Genomic DNA, 18075 nt, shown 5'->3' with positions numbered 1-18075 from the left:
TTCTGCATGAACCCAGGCACTTCTTTTAAGGCTGTACGGTTGTAGTCAGTGTTGTAGCTAAAGTCTTAATCCAAGCCTTCTTGCCCACTCAACCACAAAACCTGCTTGACGTTTGTCTTCTGTTTCTGCAGACCTCTGCATGCAGCCTAGATTGTTGTGACGGTGTTGGCTGTTCGCAGCACTAGGGAAAATATGAGCCTCAGTCAGGGGGCGGCGTCACACACAGCACATCAGGAAAATAATAAGAAAAACAACAAACCTCTGCTCTGCAGAGAGAACTGCTGTTTTCCCATTGTAGATGATGGATTTTTTTTAGGAAGAAAAAGTACACAAAACCTTTTCAAGTAATTTTCTGAGAAATAACTTTATTCTTTGTTTTTAGTTCATTTTTTTAATCTACCTCTGTTATTGTCCCTGACGAGCTTGTAATGAAAACTAAATATTTCATTGTAACGCAGCTAAAATGAATGGATAGGTCTGCATGTGTTTCTCTGCGAAGCCCGTGTGGCCTGCGTACAGGAACACGGAGAGGTTTGTCGAGTCCTTAACTCTGACCCACCTCAGTTTAGAGGAACCAAAAAAAAAATTAGATCTCACAAAGGTGTGGCTCAACAGTTTGCTATGAAAGGAAATCCGAAACATTTGTTGCAAAACTGAAAGTGGCAGAAGTGATAGCATGATGTAATAGTACAGCAGTGCAAAAAGCATCCATATTACAGGGGACATATAATGTAAAATCCACTCATTTAACTCTTAAATACATTGAAGGGTGGGGGGGGCTATCTTCCACTTAGCTTCCATTAATATCAGAATGCAGCTTTATATGAGCATAAGTTTCTGTCTTCATCATGTATCTTTATACATGGTTATATTTTGTGGGGTTACCTGCCTTTCTTCCCTCCTACTTCTTGACTGAATGAAAATCTCTTTAAAATCTAGGTCTGCCAAAGTTTAAAATATTTTTGAGCGTAACTTTATTAAATTTAAATTTTATTACATTCCGGATCTGCTTCTGATCCATTCATGGGGTCTATCTAGCAACAAAATGTGTTTTCCAAGAGCAAAGCAGCATCTTATTCCATTGAAGGTGGATTTTCCTCTCCAACAGACAGAGCTGGTGATGTAGACGATCTTATTTCTGTAGGACATCTGAAAATGACCATAGAGCCGTTTACTTGTTGTAAACGTGCTGCATGGAGCGTTAATGTTTATGATAATCAAGTTTAAACAGACGTGATCATTCTAATATTAATATTAGGCAAACGTTCTCAGTATATTGAAGTAATCAGGGCACCACGTGAAATAAACAAATTCGTCTCTTTTCCTGTCGTAACACACAACTCAGAACTTATCCTGTTGGATAATAAATGCTTGCTCCTGACAAGCAATATTAATTCTGTCTGGGATAATTCTTGGTAATTTAAGCATTTCTCTGTAATGAACGCCCCTTGTTCCCTCATCAGAACAGAGACCAAAGTCTTCACGGCCTGGAGACGCTCAGCGCTCCTGACTGGATGGGAGTTTTCAGTGCAGCCATCCTCAGAAACTGGGCCTGTTTACAAAACGCAGAAACATTTACCAAAGCAGATAAAATATGTCGTGACTCTGAGCGCTCTCTCACCTGGCGGTAGTGAAAGTTTACCTGTGTGCGAACGCAGGTGACTGAGCTGCGTTTGCATTTAAAGAGACAGCACCACAACGAGTTGCTCTCAGATGCACCTCAGGACAGGGGTAAAGAGAGGGAACGTTAAATTAAAATTAATGAGCAATGCAAACCAGATCATTGCAGTTCCACTTTAATGAATGATTTCAATGTGAAAAGGAAGAACTGAAAAACAAGATATGTCTCCTTTAAGCCGACGCTGTAGTGCTGATTTTTGCGGTTGATGACAGAAACGTGAATTTGACTCTGATTCACTCTGACCAGCTGGTATATTATTTGCTTGCCTTTGAGTAAACCATTGGAGTATCATTTTATGTAAAAACAGCATGTTTGTTACATATTCAGTACTATTTAACCTATGAAAATTAAGAAAAATGGTAAGAATAAATACCAAAAAGTCAAATCTGAAGACTAGATAATAAAATAATAGTTTTTTTTTTTTTATCTTAATTTTCTAATAATCTGTGGTTGGGGCAGATTGTAATAACTGATCTGATGTAGAACATGATGCTGGAGAAACAATCATATATTTGGGGGGGGGGGGGGGGGCAAAACTTTAGCTGCATCACGTGTTAGAAAAATTCATCAGGTTCTATTTAATTGTTTTAATTTATTCTTACTTTGTTTTCACTTTATGTTAAATGTTTAAAAATAAAGCAGCCTTTATTCTGTTATCATCGTTGTTCTTTGAAATGAGACAGAATCTAAGCTACTTATTCTGTTAAAACATTTTCCTCTTTCTCTTGACCAAAAACTGTTAAAAGGAGAAATTGTTTTATGGAGATCAAACAAGATCTGATCCTAGACCAAAATTACCGTTTCGGATGTTCTGTTTCCAAATTGCCTTAGAAGATGGGAACTTTTAGAAGGCAGACACCTTTATGTTCACTTTAGTGGAAAATTGGAAAAACTGTGGGCCCTTTTGAAAAAGCATTTAACCATCTTCATGAAACTCAATAAGGCTGTGATGTACATCAAAGGCTGCTTTCAACATGAGTGGCACCTTTAGTTCAGAGTTTCAACAGGACTCCAAGTTGGACCCTTTGGTGGTGCTAGTATTTATGACACAGATTGTTATGTTTATTTTAGGGCTGGACAATGAATGACATTTGCAATATAATCGCAGCGGTATGCAATTTTTGGTTATGTAACAGTTAATGGATCAGACGCGTCCTTTAGGTGTCAGTAATTATGTTTAAAGTGGGTTTGCCTCCACATGGAAGGTCAAACTGTTTAATACAGACTTGTTTGTTGGTTGCACTTTATTCTCAACAAGCTATTATCTTGAATAATAATATTTTGATTAATAAAAACACCTATATGTCTTGTTTTAAATAGTCCTTGTTTACAAACATCTTTATCTATAGGGCATTTTGTTGCTTGTGGTTAATGCAGAGAAAAGTCAGAATTAAATTGCAATTATAGTTGATATATATTACAATTTAGATTTTTGGCAAAATCGTACACCCCTGGTTTATTTAATTCTTCTCCATAACACCCTGTTAATGGTCTTATATAAAGGAAATATGTCTAATTTTATGTAACCATACATACAATCAAACTTGCATCACAAATTAACATTTTTGAGGGAAGATATGGTTAAAAGGAAACTCAGAAGCTTTTTTTTCACTTGCATTTGTATTGAGCTGCTTTTACTCTGATGTCCCTACAAACCACTTAAGAAATCCCCTAATTTGCAAATAGAAGCAACCTGTGGGTCATTAAATCTTATCAGTTCAGATATTCTCTGAAGGCCTGTGAAGGTTTGCCGGAGAACAATAAAATTGGGAGAAATTTAAAGCATTATAGCACATTATCTCTAGCTTCCAATGTCAATCTTCGCATTATTCCATGCACTAAGTTTTTAAAAGGTAATTGCACAGTCTACAGATCTTGAGCTAGTTAAGAGAGGCAGGAAGACAGCCATTAGTCGTGCGTGGTTTGCAACCAGTCATATAGGGAACTCGACAAAGAAGCTGCTTAGATGAGACTCGGGGCTGCGTGTGTAGCCCCCGGTTGTCTGATTGCATGAGTGAGGTTTTGCCCTATTGGGTACGCTCCCCTGCGTAGCCCTCAGAGTCTCCTATCTCATTACCCCAGCCATGATCTGCAAGGAACTGTGACGCTGATGTCTAGAGAAGGGCGGCCCTCTGCACATATATAAGCGAGGCACTGCGTCACACAGTCATTCTGCCAGAATAACCTCTAACTCACTGCCTGCAAGGAGGGTGAACGGGTGAGATACCTCACGCACGCCATCAGAGAGCCGGGGCCATGCATGCATGTAACCTTAAGGTCTCAAGCACTCGTTCTGTGTCTCACTAAGGGATTATGCATCCTCCCATATTGGAGGATGCATAATGTACATGTACATGGCCCTTACATGTACATGGCCATGTAAGGGGCTTCTGACGCCTGGGGCTCTGTTGGAAGCAGCTGCTCTCAAAACTGCATGTGCCAGTGTGGGTGGAGTTACATCTTAAAATGTAAAGTGAGGCAAAGGTGTGTGGTTATGCCCACATTGCACCTGAACATATCATGAAGAGCAATGCCCTTGAATTGGACCCAGGATGTAGCTACACCTCTAGTGGAGTGAGCATAGAGTGCGCTTGGTGTCTGGAGACGTCTGCATTTGTAGGCCAATGTAAAAGCCTCCAACAGCGAGTGAGAGAGATGCTGTTTGGATAGGGACTCGCCAGTATGTGGCCTAGTTCATGATGGCAACCCATACTATCAGGGATGAGTCCACTATCACCTTCCTGATCGTAACAGTTCCTAGTGGAACCTCCCTGAGTGAGAAAGGTAGGGCGTCTTCACCGATTCAGAGACGCCATACGGCCAGCATCGATCAGGATGTGGCAGTGCAGCTGATGCAGGCGATCCAGCTAAGGTTTGGGGAACTGCAGCTAGAGCCAAAGCCATCAGGCCAAGGACCGTGAGACACACTCTGAATGGGAGAGATTTGTCCACCCGAAGCAGGTCTAGGCAGAGGGGAACGTTGTCAACTGGCCTGTGGACAGCGGAGCCCTAAATGAGACTGAAGAGACTGAATCCAGGGACAAATCTATTAAACAGGTGGCCTAACTGGGAGCTTTTATCTTGGTTTATTTTGAAACCAAGGTCAGCCCGGTGTTCTGCATGCTTTCTGGTGCGCCCTAGAGCTTCTTTTCTTGAGCTCGCCTCCAGAAGCTAATTTTCAATTCAATTCAATTCAATTTTATTTATATAGCGCTTATTCATGAAACATGTCATCTCGAGGCACTTTACAAAGTCAAAATCAGTCAGATTATACAGATTGGGTCAGATTATACAGATTGGTCAAAAATTTCCTATATAAGGGAACCAGTTGATTGCTTCAAAGTCCTGACAAGCAGCATTCACTCCTGGAGAAGCGTAGAGCCACAGGGAGAGTCATCTGCATTGTACATGGCTTTGCAGCAATCCCTCATACTGAGCAAGCATGAAGCGACAGTGGAAAGAAAAACCACCCATTAATGGGAAGGAAAACCTCCGGCAGAACCGGGCTCAGTCTGAACGGTCATCTGCCTCGACCGACTGGGGTTAGAGAAGACAGAACAGAGACACAACAAGAGAGACAAAAAAGCACAGAAGCACACATTGATCTAGTAATCTGTTCTACATTAGATGGTAGTAGCGGGTGATCTGTCTTCCCTAGATGATGTCACAGTTAACAGAACGCCAGACCAGGTGTACCTACTATGAAGAAAAAGAGAGCCAAAAAGTTAAAAGCTGAAATGACGACAGTCATTTCAATGTAATACAATGCAAAACTGGAGAACAGTAGAAATCAGTAGAGAGAATAAATTAGACCCTGATGTCCTCCAGTAGCCTATGCCTATCACAGCACAACTATAGAGATAGCTCAGGGTAACATGAGCCACTCTAACTATAAGCTTTGTCAAAAAGGAAAGTTTTAAGATTAGTCTTAAAAATAGTTGTCAATGTAGGCGACCATGCGGAGGTACGGCCTCCTGCGTGAAGCAATGGCAACTTCTGTATATTTCACAGATACCTGAAGACTTGGTTATAGGCCAAAGGGGAGCACTTTTTATTCGTACACGACACGCTGAAATGCTTTATTTCCATGGCCTTCTATGGCGGAAGGCTGGGAAATGACCACAACCTGCTTGGGTGATGGAGCCCAGCGACCGCGTTTATGAGCTCCATCTGGGAACAGTTAGGCTAAGCAGTATGCAGTCGCTGAGGAAAGAGCTTTTGGGTAAAGAGATTTTAGAATAACTTTGTGACACAGTGCTTTGGGTATATATGCACTGAGGACGTCTCTTCTCTTGGCCCCAACGTCACCGCCGTCAGCCAATCATGGCTGCTGTGATAAAAATGGGAGCATCTGAGGTTCTTGGTGGAAGACCAAAGTTTGAGGTCTACATGCAAAACGCTGTGTTTGGTGGGAAATGACTCTTGTTATTGCCTTTAACTCACTATACCTACAATGAAATGAGCACATTTGTGCTTCAAAGGACTTGAGATTGGGGTGGATGGTCAATTCTCAGCAGTACAGCGACTCTTAGGAGAACCTGACTCAAAATTTGATGTTTACAGATGCTCTTAAAAATATTTGTCTCCCGATGTGCAAAGTTGAGGAGAGAATGTAAACGGCAATGAAAGGTGGTTATACAAATGAATGACAATGGGGAGCTGAATACAAATGCAAACCACACTTTTCAGATTTTTTTGTAAATAAATTATTATTGGACATGTCATTTTTCTTCCATGTTACCTTTATGCGCAGGTTCGTAATTGTCACAAAAAAATCTAAATAAGATTCATGCTGTGGTAATACCATGACAAAATGTGAAAAATTCACAATTTGGGAATAATACTTTTGCAAAGGACTGCGCCTTCACTAATCTAAAATTAGAACATCTAAAGAAAATGAGGCTTGAACACGTGTATACATTTTTAACTGCTCTCCAACTTCTTTACCTCTCAGGAAGGAGATCCTGCAGGAATACTTTGACATCTCCACCGTCCTCCACCATGAAGTGGTGAAGCTCCACAGGGAGATGTCCTCCGCCATCACGTCCATCAACCCTAACACAGAATATGAGAGCTTCATCCAGCAGAACCGGTATGCAGAAGCAAACCTTTCTCAGCGCAGAGATCATGGACGCTTGGTAGAGGTCGGGTTGTGGAGTCTGTGTTTCTGGTCGCAGGTCTGTGGGGGAGATTCCTGTTTGTGCAGATTTTGACTGCAGCCTCCTGGAGGACACTGAGCAGCTGAAGCCCAAAGAGATCGAGCTGAATGACCTCACTCTAGAGACGATCCAGCACAAGTGAGAACAAGAACTACTGGCTTGTTGAGATAGCAATAGTCCAGTTTCCTCTATTAATATCTCAATGACTTCCTCTTTTTTTCTCTCTGTTCTTTTCTTTTAAACGCGTCCTTTACTTCCCCCAATTTCCTTATGGCGCTTTCGTGCTGCTAGGCTGACAGCAGTCGAGGAGGAATTGCTGGACCTGGCTCGGTCTCTGGGCTCTCAGCAGACGTCTGTGGAGCAGCTGGAGCTGGAGCTGGAAAAGGAGCAGGAGGGAGATAAAAAAGGCCAAAGGTGAGGCGAGCCCACGGCGTCGTCAGGGCTGTGGCGTTGTGTTCACACGATGAAGTAAAGCAAAAGCTTTGCCTCCACGTTGTCCCTGTGTGCAGTCCTTCCCAGCGCTGTTGGCTATGCGACAGCTAATACCCAGCCTGGTCTTACGAGGCAGCAAGGACCTTATTAATAATAATAATAATAATATTGCAGCAATATGCACAGTGTTATGGGGCTCAGCCCCCTCGTTTGTCTTGGTTGACAAGGCTGTCTAGAGGTGTTAGAGGTTTGATTGAGTCCTTAACGAGCTCCTGAAGGACAGCAGGAAATAGTGTTTGCCTGCAAAATACCGACAGTCATAAAAGACAAGCAGGGAGGACATATGGTGTTTTTAGAGGTGTTTTTACGGAACGTCGAGGTTGTGCTGCCCTGAGATTTTCAGAGGCACATTTTTGCAAACCAGCAGAAAAAGCTGCTTCAAGCTGACCTTCAGGGACCTTTTGTGGCTCTCAAACTGAACGTTTCTCTGGTTCAAACTGCCCAGTAATTCAGTTCAGCTTGTTTCTGTCAGGACAATTACAATAAACTAACATAAGAAATGCTAGTTTAGTATCATCCACCAAACCCCTCACTGTGTGTGGTGATTATACTTCTGTGTGGCATAAAAAAGGAACAAGTAGATAAAGCGAAGCAGCAGAAAACCAACAGACCCAGCGGTCATGCAATGCATGACTACGTATGACTGCAGTTCAGTAGGTGGGGTTGTCATTTTTAAAAAAACTCATGGCCATTATTTAAGGACAAAGGCAGTAAATGTTGGATTTGCATTCTTCTTTAGTGAAAAGCATAGTTCCATACATAATTCAGAAGAACTGTGTTGATTAAAGAGCTGTAAAAATGACCTTAATGATTTAAGATGGAAACAAAAACCCGAAACATGAGACAAAGATTAAAAACTCCCAATTAAATGCATCAAGGTTTAGTTAAAAGGGCAAAGAATAAGAAAATGATCAGCTACAGCGTGATCAAATGTCCACTGCTACCTGTGAGCACTGTAACCTTTAGCAGATGCTTACATGCAGCTACGGTATCAGCAATGAGCCCCTAGCAAACTCTCATTGCTAAAACAATTGGCTTAAAAGGTTACAATTTACCAAAGACGGAACTAAAGAAATTTAGCAAGAACGCTCTTTTTTCAGATAACTCCTAAAAAGGAAATGATTGCCACGGTACAGTGGGACGTATGGTGGTTTAAGTGTCATGTGGCTACTGCCTCTGGCCTATTTATCAAATATGATGGGTCATGTTACATCATGCTGAAGAGGAAATGGGTGTTAAATTACTGTTTCAATAAGACAACGACCCTAAACACACTTGTATACAAGCAGCATTGTGATTCTAGACTAACAACATTAACATTCTGGGCTGAAAAAGTCCCATCTCTGGACCTTAATCCCAGTCTGAGGTAAAATTTCAGGAGAGCTGGCAAAGGTAGCCCAAACACACCGGGCTACAATCGCCGGATCGCTGGGGGCAGAAGTTGGCTGACTCCATGAAGCATAGCCGTTCTCTCACAACTAAATGGAAGTTCAGTGATTTACAGGAAAGATAGATCAGGCTATACGGTAAATGTTCTTGCTTGTAAAGAAAAATGTGCTCCCTGCTGTTTTGTGAGCAACCTAATGCTAATTTTTGCTGTGGAGTGACAGACAACAACGGAGGCAAAAGTGTAATTTATTTCAGCTTTGATTATGCTTTTTCTGTGCTTTTAAATCATGAATACATGTTTTTTTTATTTGAATATTTTTAAGTGTTTATTTTTTGTTGGTTAAGAATGCATTCAGGGAGCGGAAGACTAGGATGTATTCTATTGCAGAATATAAAAAAGGCGTAGATACTCTAATCGTTTCTGAAACCTGAAATCATATCTGATCTGCTCTCAGCTGTGCTGTTAATCCTTTTCGAAATGCTAAAAGGTATTTGTTCTGGTGGCCTGTCACCTGCCAAAGCATGGGGCTAAGGCTTTCCATGCTCCATGGATTTTAGTTTACAGATCAAACTAGAGCACAATTTAGATTCTCCAGCCACATTTGTCTTGATCATTTTAGGCAATGAAGGGAAAATAATACACTTCAGCTATGAGAGACAAAATGATAAAAAAATCAATCCAGGAAATCATATTGTAGGATCTTTAAAGAAGTTATTTGTAAATTATGGTGGAAAACAATTATTTGGTCAATAACAAAAAGTTCAACTCAATACTTTTCAGCGTAACCTGTGGTGGCAATGACAGAGGTCAAACGTTTCCTGTGAGTCTTCACCAGGTTTGCACACACTGTAGCTGATGTTTTGGCCCATTGCTCCATGCTGAGCTTCTTAGAGCAGCGGTGTTTTGGGACATCTTCAATGCTCTCACTGATGGAAGGTGGTGTTGGCTTAAAACTGTTTATTCTTCCTTTAACACGGACCAGTCCACCCCCATGCTTGACAATAGGTATTATTGGGATGCAACTCAGCGTTCCTCTTCCTCCAAACATGACAACTTGAGTTTGTGCCAAAAAAAGTTCTACTTTGGTTTCATCTGACCTCACGGTATTCTCCCAATCCTCTTCTGGATCATCCATTTGCTCTGTGGCAAACTTCAGACGGGCCTGGACATGGCCAGAGAGAAGAGAGCTCACGCTTTGGGTTTCTTTTTCAGAATGCTGTAGGCCCGGATTTGACTCTCATCGTCCATGTTTGTTTCCGTCACGTAATGATGTCGGAGTTAAAGCTGTCCGAAATCGGCACAGCAGTCCGAAGCTCCTTTCCTTCCCACGATAGAGTTCTTACTGTTGACCCCATGAAAATTCAAGAAGGAGGAGCTAGGAACTATAATTAAGGGTATCAGGATGGACCCTCTGACCGTTTGAGGCTCTGGACAGGTGTCTTTAATAAAGATAATGAGCTGTAACAGGTGCCATTAATACAGGCAATGAGTGGAGGACAGAAGAGCTTCTTAAAGAAGTTACAGGTCTGCAAGGGCCAGACATCTTGCTTGTTTGTGGGCGACCAAATACTTATTTTCCACCATAATTTACAAATACATTCTTTAAAAATCCTACAATGCGATATCTCATTTTGTCTTTCACAGTTGAAGTGTACCTATGATGAAGATTACAGACCTCTCTCCTCTTTCTAAGTAGCAGAACTTCAACACAATCAGTGGCTGACTAAATACTTTTTTCTTTACCCTGTAGGCATGCTCAGATGTGTCCAAACCGTGAAATGACTTGTCCGTAGGAATAAAGGGAGATATTTGGCTAAACTGCTAACCAGCTGCTTCACTAATATAGTGAAGCACCACATACCTACACAAACTGCGTTGCTGCTGAAACCATATCAGTAGTTACTGACATAATTAATCCTCCAGTAGCATCCCCAGGAATGAGGCGGATATAAGACATTTTAGATTGAACTGTCTGCCGGCAATAACTATAAAGACTAACAAACACAAATTATTACTCAACATGGACTTTTTAGTGCATATATTACAATTAAAGGATAGTGATTTTACAAAACCTTTAAATGTGAGGTTGTTCTGTTTAAAATATGTCTTCAAGTTCCACATATAATTGAGATTTGTCATCAATTATACGTGTTGCATTCCAGAAACCCCTGCCCCAGTATTTCAGAGCATGTAAAACCAGTATGCTCAAAAAGCAGATGGCTAAAGCTAACCTGCACACCAGGATGTGTTTGTGGTCAGAAGCAAGCCTGTGGCTGTTGTTCATGTTTCGAAGTCAGACAGACTCATTTTAATACTGTTTTCTCTCTGCAGGGTCTATCAGTTCAGCAAGAGGCATGCGATGGAGGAGTGCAGACAGCAGGTTGCTCTGTCTCAGGGTATAAAAGCCAAACTGGACGTTCAGAGGCTTCTTCTGAAGGAGAAACTGGACCATCTGGGCTCCAGAGAACCGCCGCACGCCCTGAGGCTGGACGCAGACTCCTTTTCCCTTTTATCCACTACAAGCACAGTATGTTCTCCCTGCTGCAGGATTTTCCTCGTTTCCTCTGTCATCAGCCGTAGTCAGTTCTTTCAGGCAGGTGAATAATAGGCTGAACATCTCACTGAAACTATTTGGACCGGGGGTCACCAACTTTTTAAAACTCATTTTTAATTCTATATAAATGCAAGTGTGAATAAACAGCAAGACTGATTGAATAAAATCAGTCTTGCTGTTTGAAATAGATGCAGCTTATTGGTGGATTGTGTTTTTATAGAACAGGGGGGTTGGGCGCCACCTGTGGTCTTCGAGGGCTATTTGGTGCCCGCGGGTACCGTGTTTGGTGACCCCTGATTTAGATGTTTTGAATGGAGAAAAACCAACAACATGTTTAAAAATGAGCCAGTCCTAATGTACTGCTAAGAAAGTTTCAGGTTAAGCTGAAGGAACAAAAACTGATATGGACATGAAGATGAGGACCACAACAAAACTGGAGCCTAAAGATCACAGCAACTAGATTTCAGAAAACTTTAAAGAAATTGTATTAAAAAAAAAGCTAAATGGAAACAAATATTTGCTGTGATGCAAATATTTGGGATGTATTTTCTTATCAACAGGCTGCACTGAAATCCTCAAAGCTAATCGTGCTTTGTATGTTTAAAATATTTGATCATTCGGTTTCATCATGGAACATACTAAGACCCTGCTTCAGAGAGGCCCCTGAACAGGAAACAGGAGACAGAAATAGCAACAGTTAAAGCAAAAAAAAGTTGTCTCTTGATTAACGTTTTATTGCAGATTAACATTTTATTGTTTATTTACTGAAATGTTCAAGCTGTATGCAAAGAAATTTCGTTCTGTACGCACTCTGTGCATACAAAATGACAAATAAAGTTGTCTAAGTCTAAGTCTTATGGTATGAAAATGTCCCTTTTCACATTTTGCTGGCTATATTCATGTCGACCATAATGATTTGCTCTATTATTTTCTCAGGACAACGCTCACATTCCTGGTAAAATCCTTGTGGATGGGATCCTAAAAAATCTGAGCAGCCTGTTTAAACCCAAATCTGAGGTAGGTGGCTGATAATATTGTGCTCAGCAGGCAGTGTTTGCGTAGCAAACAACAACTATGTTTACAAGGCCAAATATTTCCTCACGCTGATTGAAATCATTCGGATCCCAAATTCAAACATCGCTGGACACCAAATAACGAGGTCTAACTAGCCAAGTGTTTATAAAAATTATAGGGATAACATTTATCAGGATGAAACTTTTCTTGTTGGTTTCTTGGTAACCAATGATGAAGCAGGAACTGATTGTAGTTGATCAATAACTAACAATGAGCCGCTAATCACAATATAATGAGCGGACACCCATCAGTTAATAGTTGATTATGAACTGAGTCTGGGATAAATATGGGCCTAACTGCTAATTAAAGTTTATCAACAATTAACTCCTGCTCTCGTTTCACCTATTTACAGAAATATAATCAGTAGCTCATTATATGTTAAGTTAAATGATCCGTACCAAACTAATGATGGATTATTTGTCCTCTGAGAAGTTTATTTATTTTGAGTAACTTCTGATGTAACTGAGCACCGTTTGTAGCCCTTATTATGAAGTGTGTCTGAAATTTGATATATATTTATATATAATGAAATTTATGCACAATGGAGAGCTTTTGCAGCAGAAAAAATCTTCATCAAACTGGAGACCTTGCCCCCACCCCCCACAAAAATAACACATTTCAGTCTGAATCTCCTTGTTATACCAGAATAAATTAAAGATGTGTAAGTGTGATGTGAGAGTTTATTATCTGAACTGCAGGTAATTGACACCATGATGACTTTGCTCGATTTAAATTAGTCTAAATTGTATCTTTCTCACAGAGGACATATTTCTTTTTTTAAAAAGAAGGGAATTTCATTCTCATTAAATTCAGCATTTATTTGCATGTCAAATCAGATTTGAGTTGTTAGTCTGAGGTTTTTCAGTCTGATTACCAAACTTTTTAACCACATAAGCATGCCTACAGTAGTGGTTACAGTTTTATAACATTATGAATGAAGGACATTTGTTCCAGCTCAAGGTAATGTCACTTCCTTTTTTTTTTTTTTTTTTTTTGGTCCTACCTGAGTGCATATTGACTGCCGGGCCTGTTTTTGACTCCCCAAACCTCACGCTATGCAACAAACAATAAATCACTCTGCAGAAGCAGTGTCAGAGTTTCAGAGGACCTCCCCTGGGTTTACCGTGCTCTGACAGCACGTTACGCGGACATTTTAAGGTCAACTGATCTCAAAATTATTGCCTGACCCAAATTCAACCTGACTTCACGAGCAGCAGGTTTACATTTGAAATGCTGAGAAACGAACACACTGTTAGCATGAAATGTCCTTTAAAGGATATAAATGATGGGGTGCGTACTCTAAATAGTAAACTGAGCAAATGCTGTGATACCTATTTCGGACTGAGCTGCTCCTTCTTCTCTATTTTACATCACTTTGGTGCCTGACAGGCATGCAAGGCAGAGTGCTCAGACTTTTTATACACTCTCCATTGAAGTGTCTTCAAATAATTTCTCTTTGTTTCTTTGTATTTTACTGAGAACACTGCCTCCTCCAGTAAAGAGCTTGTTTCCCCCCCCCCTGCTGCCAGGTTGACCCAGTCCTCTCCACCGGGCAGGAAGTGGAACGTCCCCTGAGCCAGCAAGACTGGTACCACGGAGCCATTCCCCGGCTGGAAGTCCTGCAGCTGCTCCAGAACGATGGAGACTTTCTGGTGAGAAAGAGTCAGGAAAAACAGGTTCACGTCATCTCTGTGCAATGGGAAGGATCGTGCAAGCACTTCCTCATTCAGTACACGGATGTAAGTAAACCTTTCTGAAGGCACAGCACACATTTCACTTTCTTACATCATTCCATCCCCAATTATTATTGCTTTTGTGTTTTTGAAAAATATAGCAGTTTATACATCTTCAAAGGCTATGAAAAATATGTTATTTTTCCTCATTTCTTTTAATTAAACAAACACAAAAGATTAATTTCGGTTTTTCTCTAGTTTTCGGTCTGTTTTTTTTTTTTCCTCCTGTAACAGTTAAAGACTATATTCATGATGAATTTATTTCTTTTTATCTGTATGGTTTCCTTTATCAGTGTTTAACCCATCAGCCCACCTCTGTGAACCCTTTTCCGTGTGTGTCAGTAGAGTCTGTACCGTCTGGATGGAGAAGGCTTCCCCAGCATTCCTAAGCTTATCCATCATCTGCAGTCGTCAAACCAACCCGTCACCAAAAAGTCGGAGGCTATCCTCAGGAAACCCATATTGAAAGTAAAAATCTGGCTCACACTGCTCATCCTTTCCAGTTATTGAAAGTATATAATCCTTATTTCAATGCATGTTTTGTAATTTTTGGAACTTTTATTTACCTAATAAATGTTATGCTTATAATTAACATACGCCGTAGTCTTAGTGGTCTGGCTGTTGACTGCCCGCCCTGGCTATCTGTCCTAGCTGTCACATGAACTGTGTTTGTTCCTCATTGCTTTAGTTTTTCCTTATTACCTCACTTAAATTCAACATCCTGGTAGGTTTATGGTCCAAGGGCAAAACAGTTTTTTTTTATGTTTCATAATTGTTTTTGGTAGGTGAGGAGAAATCCATAAATACTGGAGTTTATCTCCACTTCCTGCATAGATGATTTTATAGAGGAGTTCTCACTTCATGCTTGTTCTGTCTTGCCTATAAGCAGCCAAACATCTGTTCATGGCAAAGAGGGAGGGGGATTTTGTCAATAATATGACCAATTTTCAATGTTTCATCACTTTTAACAGTTAATGATTGCCTTTAAAGGCCTAAATTGCCTCAGTAATCACCATTCCTTTCTGTAACCTGCTGCTGTCACACTTTAAAACAGCCTCTCTGTGTCTGCCTTTGGTCTCCTACCCCTGCAGGATAAATGGGTGCTGGAACATGACGACATTATCTTGGGACCCCTCATTGGAAAGGTGAGTCCTCCTCACATCTCCTGGCAGGAACGTTGAGGTGATGTGAGCCAAAGCTTGTATTCGTTTCCTTCGACACCGATTCCACAGAAGGCGATAGAAAACAAAAAATAGCAACACAAGTACTATCAAGTTTAATTTGTGGCACGCAGGCACCTCTGTGGTTATCCCCCGACGTTCTCATTTCAGAAACGACCTGTTCTTGGTTTCCTGCCATCTCGGTTCAGCCCTTTGAGTTCTCCGTAGGAAGTTATTTTAATTTCAGCCCAGCTTGGGAGTTCATTTCAGCACAGCATGAAGGCTATGGATGTTGACTGCCTTAGCTTAAATTTAAACTGCTTAAGGGGGAATCTCCACAGTGTTCCCACTCAATTATGTTTGTTGGCTACAGGTCAGCAACACTGCTGGGTGTAAAACGTACGCCACAGAGAGGCTGGAGAACAGTTAACTCATCTGTGAAAGACTGACCCTTCCAGCCATTCTGCAATTTTAAAAGTATAATTTTTATCGAGCTGTATGGGAAGAGTTGATTATCTGTTCTGTTAGATAGTAAATATGGATGGATGTAGAGAGTCTGAAGGCTGTAAGGCGTAATCAGTGGGGTGCTATGGATGAAAATGAATATTAAACACTGATTTTAACAATCTGAGTAGCATGAGTGAAACGCGATCCTGTATAATAAAAGGCAGCAGGTCAAAAACTCCTATTGTCTGTGCATTTACAAACACAATTTAAATTCTCATGAAGGTAAAAATAAAGCAATCCTTAAATGATGCAGCCTTCCTTTGTTTTCATTTAATCTGCTGGAACATTTGATATTTCTTTGGGATATCAGGGATGCTGGGTCCTCGGGGCTCAACAGAGAAGCAGAGCTTCTTATCTGGGCATGGAGGAAAATCCGTGTAGGAAGTGGTTGGAGAGTCTGAACTATTAATATCTTATGAAATTTATATGTTTGAAGAAGGATCCAGTCATGGGAAAAACTCCCAACAACTTGTAGGACCACAGCAGCCCAAAATAACTTAAGTTAATAATTTAAGTTTATTTTATATTTATATTTCTTCGTATCCTTCAGGTTCACAGAGACTCATATGTGCAAAGTTCTCTGGAGGTCCTACCACAGCATTTTTATCAGATTTAACCGTAAACCAAATTGTTGTTTCCTCTCCTCCACCACTCTTTACTTTTGTTGTTAGGAGTTTGTGCCGTGTTGGCTTCCTGCGAAGCATGCTGTGCTTTAAGACCAAAGATCTCTACTTTTAACTAAATATTTCAAATAGCATTTTTCCAGAGGCTCTGCGACTCACATATGCAACTTGGCAACCACAAGTCACACAGTATTCCTTAAAATAAGCCCAACTTGTTCTTTTTCCTAATGTGCAATCAGGAGTTTTAACTTTTAACAAAGGATACTGTGTGAGGCTTGTGGAGCCTGAGATGCAGCTTTGGGATTTTTATGCATTTTCTCAACAGAAGACCAGCATGAAACTAGAATTAAAAGGGTTTTCCAACCTTAAAGCAACAGCATTTAGTCTCCTGGAGCAACAAAACTGAAGTGCTGTTAAAAAGAAGAGCTGATGCAACATATTGAATGTACTCCTATGATCAATTTCAACATTAGGTTATCCTTTTTTTTATCTTACACAACATCACAGCTTTTGTGGCAACTTGACACATAGTTTAGAAGGTCAGGAAAGTGGGCCAGTGGGTAGAGTCTTACAATCGGAAGGTTGTGGGTTCGATTTCAACTCCCCCCTCCTGTCACATGTTCGATAAGGCATTTAACCCCATGTTGCCTACCGACCTGTGTGTAGGTGTGTGCGTTAGTGAGAGTTCACTTTCTCTGACCAGCTGCAAAAGGGTTCTGATGAGATGATTAAAAGCTTTTGACTGAGTTTGAGGGAAAAGCAGAAACCAGCGTTTTTTCACCCTGGCCCTCAAGGAACAAGTGAATAAATGAATAATTTATATCAGACATTCCTTCAAAATCACACATGCAGAGATATTGCTCATTATGTCTGTGACAAAACATACCCAACACACAATCTATAGGGAACAATCCAAAGATCTGCTCTTCCTCCTCAGCGGGATCGCATGAAAAAAATCTCCCAAATCCACTCTGGTCTTATTTCTTCCTACCGATGCCTTCCTCTTCTTTTCATAAACCTGTAAGACAGTTTGCTTCTTGCAACTCTCTGCCATGTTCAATGTATACGGTGAGAGCAGCAGAGCTACAATGAATCCCTGCCCTTCAGACTGAACGATTTTTTTAAATTCTTTTTTAACCTCCTTTTTCTGAATACATAATGTATTGACTACTTTCAGGATGGAAGGATCATTTAACCCAGTATAACAAAAAAGAAAATGTGAACAGGATTACCAACTATAGCTTTAATACTGCAGTCATTAGTCTGGGCGACCGTGGCTTAATGGTTGAGTAGTCGTCTGGCAATCAGAAGGTTGTGGATTCAATTCCAGCTTCCCCTTGCCAAATGTCAATGTGCCCCTGGGCAAGGCACTTAACCCCAAATTTGCCTACCGAGCTGCGTCTTGGTGTATGGGGAGTGTTGGCCTAGTGGTTAGAGCAGTGCGCTTGCACTGAGAGAAGGATGCAAAACCCTTAACCCCAGATTGCTGTCGGGCGCCGCACATGGTAGATGGATTAAAAGCAGAGAACAAATTTCGTTGTAATGTATGTTTCAATGACAATAAAGATGATATTACTATTACATCTTCTTAACCAATCAGACCCAGGAACAATCCTTCATCAAGCTCCGCCCCCTTCAAAGAGTTCAGAGAGCACTGTTCTTATTTAACAAGTAGCAGTTCTGGTAAATAGTTGTTTTGGTT

The 18075-nt window shown here is 40.8% G+C and overlaps 1 protein-coding gene across 1 annotated transcript in view; it reads left to right on the top strand.

Annotated features, from left to right (window-relative positions):
* fes (FES proto-oncogene, tyrosine kinase) overlaps positions 1-18075 on the top strand; it is a 44863-nt gene that overhangs the window by 14893 nt on the left and 11895 nt on the right. Inside the window, exons 5-12 of the mRNA XM_036136535.1 lie at positions 6636-6773; positions 6859-6978; positions 7132-7254; positions 11054-11249; positions 12213-12293; positions 13880-14089; positions 14429-14551; positions 15175-15228. Of these exons, the coding sequence (XP_035992428.1) occupies positions 6636-6773; positions 6859-6978; positions 7132-7254; positions 11054-11249; positions 12213-12293; positions 13880-14089; positions 14429-14551; positions 15175-15228 (1045 nt within the window). The remainder of the gene's footprint in view (positions 1-6635; positions 6774-6858; positions 6979-7131; positions 7255-11053; positions 11250-12212; positions 12294-13879; positions 14090-14428; positions 14552-15174; positions 15229-18075) is intronic.

The sequence above is a fragment of the Fundulus heteroclitus genome, chromosome 4, assembly GCF_011125445.2.
Source record: "Fundulus heteroclitus isolate FHET01 chromosome 4, MU-UCD_Fhet_4.1, whole genome shotgun sequence".
NCBI lineage: Eukaryota > Metazoa > Chordata > Actinopteri > Cyprinodontiformes > Fundulidae > Fundulus > Fundulus heteroclitus.
Note: the sequence above shows the minus strand (reverse complement) of the source record. Positions and strands in the feature narration are given on the sequence as shown.